The sequence below is a fragment of the Aspergillus fischeri genome, genomic scaffold (assembly GCF_000149645.3).
Source record: "Aspergillus fischeri NRRL 181 1099437636259 genomic scaffold, whole genome shotgun sequence".
Lineage (NCBI taxonomy): Eukaryota > Fungi > Ascomycota > Eurotiomycetes > Eurotiales > Aspergillaceae > Aspergillus > Aspergillus fischeri.
The window spans coordinates 25,325-37,061 of NW_001509766.1; the positions used below are offsets into that span (position 1 = coordinate 25,325).

The following is an 11,737-nucleotide window of genomic DNA, read 5'->3' on the forward strand; positions in this document are numbered from 1 at the left end:
AAAGCCTGGTGAAAGGGTGAGGTCTAGTAATCTAATGTAATAGAGAGCTTAGCGCCTGTAGGAAGCTTATAAAGAAGATTCTGCTGTCATTCTTTAACCATCTCTTAAAGGTGACATCAGACCATATATGCGGAAGGGATTTTGGGTAAGGATGGTGCAAGCTGGGCCATCTTAATAAGGGCACTAAACTAAGGGTGCTCAACAAGTTGAAATGGCAGTCATAAGGTAGTAATGAATATAATTACCCTCTCCATCCAGGCTTGTGGAGTAAAGGTAGGTTTTTGAGAGGCTAGATGTGCCTAAGATAACTAGAACTTAGTAGAGATAAAATGAATCTATAGGGATAAATATATCAATATACCCCTTCTTGTATGAATCTTCTAATATCTTGTGAATAAGGTGCTACCCTCTGACAGTTAACCCCTTGCAAGTGTTTATTCATAGAGGATGTTCCATGATGGCTGTCTGCTAGATGATTAAGGATTTAGCTGCATATTTTACATATAACCTTTAGAGACCCATCTTAGATAGAGGTAACCTGGTGAAAATGCTTCTAACACTCTGCCTGGCACTTATTCTCAAAGATATTCCTTTTCAACTGACTTCCAAACTCAGTCTTTAACCATCACGCAATGAATTCATTATTTACCATCTCTGTCCAGAGAAGATGATTCTTCTTCTTCTTCTCTGGGCCAACGCGTTCAAGGGTGTTAGGGATGGAGGGCAGTACTAGAGGCTAGGTGAATTTAGTGTCAGGTGTAGAAGCAGGTGTCTGCTGGCTGTATGAGGCGTTAGGGAAGAATAGCTGTAGACCATTAGATGGAAGGAAGGAAGAGCTATCTAGAGGGGTATCCTCATAGATAGATGAGGGATAATTATCAGAGAACTAAGAGATTTAACTGTGTGACATGGTAAATAATAGAGTTAGGATGATAGAGAAGGACTGGAAGAGACATACTAGAGGTTAAGTAAGCTAGAACTAAGGGAAATAGGAAAAACTATGAGAATTAGCTGCTAATATGAGCTGAATAAAGGTGTTGATATGTCTATTTTAATATAGACTGGGCTATCTACCTGCGTGTGTGATAATTGGTTAGTGAGGCGGCTGAGGCCCCCTATAGACAGGTTCTGTCAGGTTCAAACCTGAGTCAAACCTGATGGACCCTGACAGACCTAAATTAGAACCTAAGGAACCTGGCCTAGAACCTGACCTAGAACCTCATCTTAACCCACATGAAGAGTCATTTCAATCTTAATTTTTGCCTAAGTCCTCAACCCTAAGTATATAGTCTTGTTGCTTTCAAGTGATAAACATATAATATACAGAGTAAATATAGGATATTAGTATTCCTATATGAGCTTCTAATTAGCCTGTTTAATTCTAATGACGGCTGTTGAAACATATTCAAAGAAATATTGATTAGGATGGTGGTGAAGTACTCAGTGTAAAATATATATTTCTCACTTTATATAGCACATCAACCACAACTTCTACTAGAATTAACTACTAAGGGCCTCGAGGCCACTAAATCTGATTAGATATAACATTGGCTATGCTAGGTATTCTATATACAGACGAATTTCATATAATTTCACAAGGGATGTGGCGACATCGCGTGGTTTGTAGATGTTTTGACCATAACAGCGGTAAATTACAGTATAAAATCTTAATGAATCATCATTTTATCCATCCAAAATAGGAAAATCTTGGCAAAATTATGCAAATCAGGTTCTGTCAGGTTCGAACCTGGGTCGAACCTGATGGAACCGCGACCCGACTCAGGTTCCAAAATATGGAACCTGAGAACCTCAGGTTCAGGTTCGAGGTTCCGACCTTTGGAACCTGAGTCGGACCATTTCGAGGCCTACTGGAGAGGTTAATGATGCTAGAAGAGTATTCGGGTATGCTTTTAATAAGAACCCTAATAATGAGGACATCTGGTTGGCTGCTGTGAAACTTGAAACAGACACACAGCAAATGGACCAAGCCCGAGCGCTCCTGGCAACTGCTCCATCTGAAGCAGGAACAGAGCGCGTGTGGATCAAGAGCATAGCTTTTGACGGCAACTCGGCAACCTTAATGATGCCCTTGAACTAATCGACCAGGGTCTTCACTTGTACCCTAAGGCTGACAAGCTCTGGATGATGAAGGGTCAAATATATGAGTCCCAGAATAAGCTCTCACAAGCTCGAGATGCCTATGGAACGGGTACGCGGACGTGCCCTAAGTCAGTTCCACTCTGGTTGCTAGCATCTAGATTGGAAGAAAAGGCCGGGGCGGTGATCAGAGCCAGATCCATTCTCGAAAAGGCCTGTCTTGCGGTGCCTGACAACCTGGAGCTATGGACTGAGAGCATACATGTCTAATAGAGGGCAAACAAAATCTCTCAGGCAAAGGTGTTGATGGCAAAGGCATTACAAGAAGTCCCTTCCTCCACCAAGTCCATTGCCTGCATGGCTTCTTGAGCAAGTTGCGGACCTTCGGATCCTATCAGAACACCCCCAGTACTAAGAAAAGATCTTAGGGCTGTACGCTTTGTTTTTGCTTTTCATTCGCTGTTTAAAGCTCAGTTATCTAGTGTTGTAATAGAATGACTTCATGGATGGTGGATTTGGCTGCTTTTGCCAGCTGACAAACTGCTTTATTTAGCAGGCTTTCAGAGTTATAACTGATAAGTTATTTAATAAGCTGTATCTGATTCTGTACCTTAGCAGTAGTATAAGGAGTCTTTACTATCTATTCCCTATCTCTGTCAAAAGGCCTATAAGTAGTAGAGGGTGGTGTGATATGCTTAATGGTAAGCCTATCTAATACCTGTTGATAATTTAATAGAACTAGTCCAGAAGCCCTAAATCCACTGCTGATATTAGAAGGTGATAATGCTTTCTATGCTCCCTTGTAGAGATCTAGAAAGTTCTCTTTATTAATATGATGAATGCTATTATGAATTCTGTGCATCACCTCTGCACTATATGCCTCCTTTAGGGGTGCAAAGCAGCTAATATTAAGTGACTGTAGTTTATCAGATGAATGGGAAGGCATATATAAAGGGATGATTTGATGATCCTTGCAGAATAGGTCAAACTCTGCAGATTCATGGCTAGCATGACTATTAAGTATCAGAAGCTAATATTTTCCAAGTATACATAATATAGTATACTTCTTAAAGACTTTTTCCAACCATGATAAGCCAAGCCTATTATTAGTCTATCTATTATCACTCACACCAATCAGCTAGTCAGGGTCTATATCTTGATACTATTAAGACTGATGGGCCTTGCTAGAAAAGATGATCATGGGGGACAGAGGCCACACAGAAGCATTGATATATTTAATGACAGTAACCCATTCACAATTCCCTGGCTGTACAGCTCCTACGCGGCTTATTTGATGGTGGGATGTAGTAATAACCTTCACTATATGAGCTATACCTATTTAAAACCCAGTCTCATTAAAGTTGTAGATATCCTGTTTAAAAATACCATATTTTACTATAGTGTTCTGAACAAGATTGAACCACTAGTTGGTAATCTCAGGATCCTCACATTTTGCACGCTGATAATCATATTTACAGGTATATTTTAATGTAAGATCATTATGCTGTTTAATAAAGTTACTGACCCAGTTCTTTCCAATGCCAGTAAATGGACCTGGTTTCTGCTAAGATAGTAGTAAATCTGCCATCTTGCATATAATATCTTGACTTAGGGGTAGGCCGCGATCATCCATATGTAGAATCCACTTCTTTAATAAGGCCTCTTCAAGATTTGTAAGCTTCTTACAGTTTACTGGTATATTGCCTCGCGCCTTTTGACTAATTGATGTGATGGGCTAGAGTGGAATGTGGGAAATCCTTCTGCTGCTGCTGTTGCTTGTATACTTGTAAAATGACCATTTTCATATGCGTTGACTGCAAGAGATATGCGATCTTCTAATCTGATGCTTGAATCTGCTGGTTTTGATGCCATATTGGATAAAAGGCTGGATTTGATGATGATTCAGTGGTGGTTGTAAGATTTCAGGGGTTGAGTGTCTCGCTCGGTTGGGTGTCTCGCTCGCTTGTGGATTACGTTACCGGAAATACACTTGTTTTGGTCGCTGTCACGAGCCAAGCGAGGTCGAAAGGGAGAACCAATTTATTCGGTGCGATCTGACGATGGTAAACGAAGCTGGGGAGAAAAGGAAGGAGAGATCCATCTGGTGGGGGGAACTACTCATAAGCCAATCCTCCCATCCTGGCCAAGTTTGCTCCTCTCATGCAAACCTGTCAATCCGTCCCCAATGTCCGCCTCCGTGCCACATCGTCACATTGCCCCCTTCTTTAAAGGACCTGGCCCACCAGATCAAATCGTATAATCCAAACATTCGCATTAATCCACTAGCCAATCATGCAGGTCTATCGTTGTCAGGATGGTCTTCCTTGAATCGGTCATTCAACGCAGCTTCTGCCAACAGGTTCAATCGTTTCGGGGGTCCCGGTTCATCAGGGTATCTGCGGTAGAACTCCAGTAGCTTCTCCTGTGCATTCTTGAAATTTCTCTTAGGATACCACGTCGTATCAACCTCATCGCCTTGTCCAACCCATTTAACGCGGTACTGCAGCTTCCGGTAGTGTAGGCGCACAGCAACAATTTTAGCGACTTCCCATTCATCCTCCTCGTTCACAACGACCGGTGGTGGCGATCAACAACTTTCCCTGGTAACGGAGGCGTCCTCGCAGCTAGTCGTAGTTTCTCTGCAGCAAAAACTGGATGCACGTGAATTGTATCTGGCAGGTCCAATCAGTAGGCATGACCAACCTTCCCAACAATCTCAAAGGCTCCAGCGGCTTGATCTGCCAGCTTACGACCTGGTTGGTCAACTCTACAATTCCGCGTGTTCACAAAAACCTTATCGCCTACGTTGAAATCCTCTCGGTGCCGGTGACGATTCGCCTGCTGTCTCTGGCGCTCCTGCGCCTGTGTGGCACGCTGTTGCGTTTCCTCCCAAATCTCCTGCAACCGACTTGTGTAGGCGCGCGCTTCTTACGTCTGTGGATTATCTGAAAGGGCATCTTGACGATCAGACTGCTTAATTTGACGCGGGGTAATCTGGCTCAACTAATCGAAGGTCTCTGCTGGTTTCAATCAAATGAGACGCGTGGCTCATATCCTCGCTCAACATAGAAGGGTGATATCCCTGTCGTTTCTTGCAGTAACGCTGCGGCAGCGAAATCAATCATCGGGAGGTATTCTGACCAGTCATCCTGATAGTGGCTTACAAAGGGTCTCAGTCATTATGCCATATACTGGTGGCAATCTTGCTGTGCCCATCAGTCTGAGGGTAATGAGCAGTTGACAACTTCCTCCCGATACCAAGGATCCTGCAGAATTCCTTCCAAAACGCTGACACAAATTGCCCGCTGGAATCTGACATAATTGATTCAGGCAGTCCACCCATCGATACCACAGATGACCTTGCTGCCTCCTTCGCATCAATCTCTTTATGACAGGGAATCGATATCGGTCGTTTTGATAAGCGATCAACGAACACAACCACTGCATCAAACCCTCGCGGTACTTCGGAAACGAGCGGAAATCCATCGTGATGTGTTGCCAGGGCCTGCCGGGAAGAGGTAACGGTTACAGTAGGCCTGGCGCGCGATCCCTCCATGCCTTCGTGCGCTTGCAAATCTGACAGTTATCCATATACCGCTTCATGTCATCCGCAAGACCTTGCCAGTAGTAGCGAGCAGCTACCATCCGCTACGTTTTCTCTTGTCCAGGGTGCGCAGTTGATTGTTGGCGGTGGATCTCATCCAATAGGCGTGCTCGCAGATCTCCATCTTCAGGAACCACTAAGCGACCCTTATACCCTAGTAGCGGCTGGTATCGACCCCTATACCATTCATTCGCCATCCTGATTGGTCCGCCATGCGTGCTCCCGTCGCCCCGGGTGCGTGGCGTGGACCGGCCCTACCCCATCAAAGATCCATCCTTCACGGTCTTCTCGCGTTGGACTCATCTCATCGGGACGATGAGTGATGTGTGATATGGACCAAAGCTCTTGGATTCTTCTAAGGATGAGGGCTAACTCTGCTAAGTTGCGCTGTCACGTGAGTGTAGCGCGGTTGCGCCCTAACAATGCCCGCAGCAGAAAAAGGCAGCGTCCTCGCTGCCATATGCGGCACGCACTAACTATAGGGCAATAATTATAAAGCAAGACATCAAGAACCCAAGGCAATTCATGGGTTCCATGCAATTAGCAAAATTCTGGCTCATCCTGTTCACTCTCCCGCTCCTCCTCTGTAGTCTGACGTACTGCCGCTGCATCGAAGTTGAAGGGGTTCATTGCGAGGAAGGCGTCTGAGGAAGTCTGGGCTGAAAGCACAGCTACGCATGGAAGCAAGAAAAGATGAGAGCAAATCAATCAATCTTGAATCTCATGAATTTCTGAAGATCTATCTGAATAGAAAGAAACATCACCCTCTTATGGCCTCTCAGGACCTCACGAAGGATCTCCTGGAAGGAAAAACAACACATCACCGATATTGGCTGAGAGCTTTCCGCCTTACCTGCCACCAGTTTCCAAGATTATGAAAAAATAAAAACGGCCTTAGAATCGGGCGAATGGCAGCTTTCTAATGGTCCTAAAATTATCACCCTCGAGATGTTGTGGTGTTTTGGCTACCAGCTGCATTTTGCCAGTTGGGTGATTGCTTTTATCATCATTCTCCGAAAGTCTTCATTGTAGGTACTCTTCACTGGCCCTTAGTGAAAGACTAAGGAATGCGGTGATGAGAGATAATCCAGATAGGCCCTCCATCTGTGCATATGATCTTTGGGCACTTGGATTATACCAAAACAAGAATCAGGAAGAGCGTTGATCTACATGTTGAATGTAGATTCTTCAGGGGAATCGAGCTAAAACAAGACCAAGTAGACTCATTGGAGCTCTTCATTGACAGAATATTACACCTCTTTTCTAACGGCTGGGTCAAAAATCAATGGCCACTTTGAGAGCCCGATGTTTAGACGCGGCTTTGAAGGTGTCATATGCAGCCATTGCCTGGTCACAAGGGAACTCTGTTGCCAATTCATTAGTTATCATATCCATACAGTCTGTTTGCTCTTAAACTTACGATGAGTCACCAGTGAGCCAATATCTAATTCACCATTCTTCACGAGATTCTGCAAGTGGGAGGTTGAAGTCGCATTACACATCGACATATGAATACCTAGAAGATCCCTGTTAGTAAGAGGGAACGGTTGATTATGAGTATCCAGTGTCACGAACTGATGTTTCGATCCCAGAGCTTCTCCATGTGTAAATCCACTTTCACGCCGTGTACTCCCATGTTTGCAATCTGTCCGCCAACGGCAACCAGTTCCTGACACATTTCGAATGTAGCTGGAATGCCTACCGCCTCGATGACAGAGTCAAATCCTTTATTCTCAGTCAGATTCAGCAGCTGTTGTATTGCGTCTGGAGCTGCAGAGTTAACTGTATGGTGTGCGCCCATGGTGCGTGCTGTCTCTAAGCGCGCATCATCCAGGTCGACCATAACAATCAAGGCAGGTTTTATGAGGCAGGTCGTGAGGAGGGCTGCCATGCCCACAGGGCCTGCGCCCACAATAACCACTGAGCCTGTCGGACTGATTCCGGCATTACGCACACCGCACTCAAAACCTGTTGGCAGGGCGTCTGAAAGGGAAACTGCAGCACGCGTGTCTACAGAGGAGTCCAAGGGATGGAGCGATAGTGTGGCGTGAGGAACACGGACAAATTCAGCCTGTGTTCCATCGACCTGGTGGCCTAGAGTCCACCCTCCTTGTTGACAGTGTGATGGAATAGATCGCTGGCAAAACCGACACGAGCCACAAGAGGTCATACAGGAAATGATGACCCGGTCGCCCGCCTGAAATCCCTGAACGGCGGATCCCAATGCTTCGATGATCCCGACACCCTCATGGCCCATGATAAGACCCGGTTTCGCAGTTGGTATATCACCTTTGAGGATATGAAGATCTGTGCCACAGATAGATGCATGTAGCATTCGCACGACCGCGTCAGTGTGCTCTTGTATCGTTGGCTTAGGACGGTCTAAAACTTCAACAGTCCCATTTTGTGTGTAAACAACGGCCTTCATGATGTTAAAAGGCGGATGAAATAGACTTTTGGATACGAGGGAGGGGGGAGAGGGGAGGAAATGGATCGCAAAATACAGCGAGGTTTTTGAGAAAAGCAGTTTCACTTATATGCTGGGGTGCATGACACTTGCAGCTTCCCCTCAGGAGTGTTTAACCTTTTAACGCCCCAGATTCTGCGGAACCGCACCGACGAGTGCGATCCGCTGAGCGGGACCGCTGCGACCAGATTCGGGCGGATGGAAGCTTTAATCCTGATAATCCCCATGGCATCTAAACAGAAAAATTGTTGTTACACCTAGATGGAGATGTGCATCAGAAAGGTATAGATGGACCTAAAACTATATCAAGGATGTAAAGCACTTCCACTTTCCATATGAGCGTTAAGCACCGCTCCCAGCCAGCTTAAACGGTCTTCCGCTCTACGACTCTGAAGCCTTACTGTCGCGAGCCCGCTCTAGCATTAGTCCATTGGTGAGGAGTAAACGGAGTCAAGGCCTGTATCTCATCTCCTAGCACCTCCAGCTGGAACCGGCTGCTTTGACGAAACCCCATTTCGTAACGGCTGCTCTCAAACCCGAAGAGCATCTCTATAGTTTCTTTATATTTCAGGATGAAATCCACAGTCAGACATGCGAACGCCGCTATAACGGTGATGTGATTCGCTCATGCATTTTCCTGGGTTGAATATATTCATGTTCTTAAAGATGCATTGCAACTTTGGAAGCGTCTTCTGGGTATCGTATTTATTCACCAGCAAAGATAGAGCGAAACATATGAAGATGACACTAAGCAGAGACGGCAAGGCACAGAAGATGGATCGAGGATAATACAACAAATTGTGAAGAACTTGAAGAAAGAGCCTTAAGGGACATTGACAGCTGATGAGATAGCATAAGCCTCCAAATCCAAGGCGAGATGAAAGAAATTCTACCGCACTGTATCAGGAAAGGAAAGGTAAGAAAATCCAAAAGAAGCTCCCCAAAGGTAAAGAAAGACATGTGAAACAGAGAGAAATCTCCAGATAGATTGGCCTCGGGCTGTCGTGTCCCATGAGCCAGCGGTCTCAACATCAACCCGATCAGAATTCCCCATACCAATGGATACCTTCCTCGAGGGCTTTGATCTGGAGGGCCAACACCTTGGAGTAGTATCTTGCCGTCGCTAGATTGCCCCCATGGAAGTAAAATCCTTGGTGGCCACTATCCTGCCACATGGTTCTGATTTCTCCCTCTTCATTATAGCCCCAGACATCAGAAACCTTGTCGGCGACCTTGTTGCCCAGAAGCATGCCAGTTTGCGTGCGCATGTTGTCGTATCCAGTGGCGAAGATGATTTCATCGGCTTCCAGCTCAGAGCCATCGGCAAACCTCAAGCCATGACGCAGCACCTCGGCAATCTCCTGGCCTTGTTTCACCTTGATTTTGCCGTCTGCGATCATTTGTGAGGCACCAACATCAATGTAGTAGCCACCGCCACGCTGGAAATACTTCATCAGTAGCCCAGAGCCATCAGGGCCATGGTCGACCTTGAATCCAGCCCTTTCAAGTCCATCCAGGAGCTCCCGATCATGCTCGACTTCTTTTGAAGTGATATGAGCTTGAAGCACTTTCATGACCGGTGTAGGGGTGCCGTGCAGTAGAAGGTCTGCATCTTCCACCGGCGGACCATCCTCCTCGTAAAGGCCCTTCAGACCAATCTTAGTGATAGCAGCCGAGGAAACGACACAGGTTGTCGATCTCTGGACAATCGTGATATCATAGCCTTTCTCTTGGTAATCCTGTGCGATGTCGTGGGCCGAGTTACAGGAGCCCACAACGATGGCTTTCTTGCCAGAGCCATTCTTCTCTGCGCCAGGAAATTGCGAGGAATGACAGAGACGTTTACCCTGGAAGTTTTCCATACCCGGGATATAGGGCATCTTCATCTTGCCGGAATGTCCTGTGGCTTGGATAATATGGCGCGGGTGGAATGTTCTGACTTGGCAGGTCCCATCGCTTTGCTTTTGAGAGAGCGACACGGTCCAGGTGGTAGTTTGCTCGTCCCATTCGCAGTGAGAGATAGTCGTGCTATTCCAAACATTAAGTTCTAGCATTTTGACATAGCACTCAAAGAATTCGGCCAGCTTGTCCTTGGGCGTGAAAATGGGCCAATGTGCTGGGAATTTCACATAGGGCATATGGTCGTACCACACAGGATCATGCAAGACAAGCTGACGATAGCGAAGACGCCAGTTGTCTCCAACTGACTCATTCTTGTCGATGATGAGAGAATCGACACCTAGCATCTTCAGTCTCGCAGCAGCTGTCAAACCACCCTGTCCGGCACCTGCAGAACGATGGTCAGCGATGGTCTCCTGTTGGCAAGGAGTAAAATCTTACCGATAATAATCACGGTCGGTTCACGGTTGTCAGTGTAAGAAGCCGAGTCAGCTCGTCTCTCGGCCCAGTTCTTGCGGTCTGGGTGGTCTCCATGTTGCGCTCCCTTTGGTCTTCGATGTCCAAGAAGCTCCTCGTGGCCCTTCAGTTCTTGCAGGCCAGTGAATAAAGTAAAGATTTTCCACACATCATTTTGCATTGCGAGGCGTGCGACTCCGACGGCAGATCCGTGAACTGTTTCTGCCTCGAAGAAGAACTGGATGCCCTGGACTTCGCCAGCTCCATCAAGCACGCACGCCTTAGGGGCACGCACAGAGGAGCTCCGATCAACTGAAATTCTGCGGAGTCGCATGCCGTCTCTGGACTCAGAGCATCTCTCCAAGAACTTCAAGATAGCCTTATGGCCGTGCACGGTTCGAAGTTGCCAGGATAAGGCTAGGTGGTCACGCCAAAAGCCATTGTCCGTAAACAAGCTTGTAACTTTGGGGTAGTTGTGTTGGTCGAGGGCGAGATTGAAAGCATCCACTAGGTCGGACGCAACCCGCTCTGGATCGAAGGTGCCGACTTTCGATGGTGCTGGGAGACGTGCCGGTGGGATGTTGAATGAACCCGGCACAGTACGAAGGTGCGAGGGAACACTCTGCTGGACGTCTACTCTGGCCATAGTGGAGTACCAGTGGACAATGAATGGATAAGTTGGATGTCGGTGATGATCAGGAGAAGCTGAAATTGGTCATGTTGCAAGGAACGTTGTGGAAAGTAGGCTGGCCAGAATATATACATACATCTGGTCTTCCCGGCTACTCGATCGAGCCGACCCATTCCGCCGTGCTGTGTTTGATCCTGAAGAAGCGGGGGACTTTGATCTGCTGTGTGCAAAGACTCCGCGCTCCCCAGTATGGAGAATTTACTGAGGGGTAACTCTGGGGAGGTGGCCATTGTCAGGGATAGAGCGCGGCTCCGACATTTACACTTTCGGTTCCCGGCAGTGGTTGCCCTTCATCCAATGAACCCCGGGCCGACGCCAAGATCTTAGAGCTGATTGGTAGCCTTCTGTAACATCATTTGATTGCCGCATACTACAGTTTGCATATTTTACCCCGCTGACTTCAAAGAGACATTCAATGCATCCTGTTGTCCGACATGCTCAAGCATAGTGGCTTTACAAGTATGCAGAGACTTTCTATGTCGGAAGCGGACGGAACCGTCTCCGTACCCCGGACCCGATATGG

The 11,737-nt window shown here is 46.7% G+C and overlaps 3 protein-coding genes across 3 annotated transcripts, besides 6 other annotated features; all 3 read right to left on the reverse strand.

Moving 5' to 3' along the window:
- Nucleotides 1–218: part of a mobile genetic element that runs on past the window's edge.
- A 972-nt stretch (nt 219–1,190) lies between these two features.
- Nucleotides 1,191–1,219: a microsatellite.
- A 1,320-nt stretch (nt 1,220–2,539) lies between these two features.
- Nucleotides 2,540–3,832: a mobile genetic element.
- Nucleotides 3,833–4,024: 192 nt separating this feature from the next.
- Nucleotides 4,025–4,058: a microsatellite.
- Nucleotides 4,059–4,387: 329 nt separating this feature from the next.
- Nucleotides 4,388–5,054, reverse strand: NFIA_112170 (uncharacterized protein; the record flags this gene model as incomplete). Its single annotated transcript, XM_001262589.1, is given in 3 exon segments — nt 4,388–4,597; nt 4,801–4,995; nt 5,007–5,054. 3 exon segments carry the CDS (start codon nt 5,052–5,054, stop codon nt 4,388–4,390), a joined length of 453 nt encoding a protein of 150 aa, XP_001262590.1.
- Nucleotides 5,055–5,308: 254 nt separating this feature from the next.
- Nucleotides 5,309–5,560: a mobile genetic element.
- A 14-nt stretch (nt 5,561–5,574) lies between these two features.
- Nucleotides 5,575–5,898: a mobile genetic element.
- Nucleotides 5,899–7,268: 1,370 nt separating this feature from the next.
- NFIA_112180 (alcohol dehydrogenase) lies at nt 7,269–8,129 on the reverse strand (the record flags this gene model as incomplete). Its single annotated transcript, XM_001262590.1, has 2 exons — nt 7,269–7,807; nt 7,874–8,129. The coding sequence occupies 2 exons, from the start codon at nt 8,127–8,129 to the stop codon at nt 7,269–7,271; spliced, it is 795 nt and encodes a 264-aa protein (XP_001262591.1).
- A 1,079-nt stretch (nt 8,130–9,208) lies between these two features.
- NFIA_112190 (uncharacterized protein) lies at nt 9,209–11,169 on the reverse strand (the record flags this gene model as incomplete). The annotated part of the gene is made up of 2 exons (XM_001262591.1): nt 9,209–10,455; nt 10,509–11,169. The coding sequence occupies 2 exons, from the start codon at nt 11,167–11,169 to the stop codon at nt 9,209–9,211; spliced, it is 1,908 nt and encodes a 635-aa protein (XP_001262592.1).
- Between the last annotated feature and the right edge of the window lie 568 nt (nt 11,170–11,737).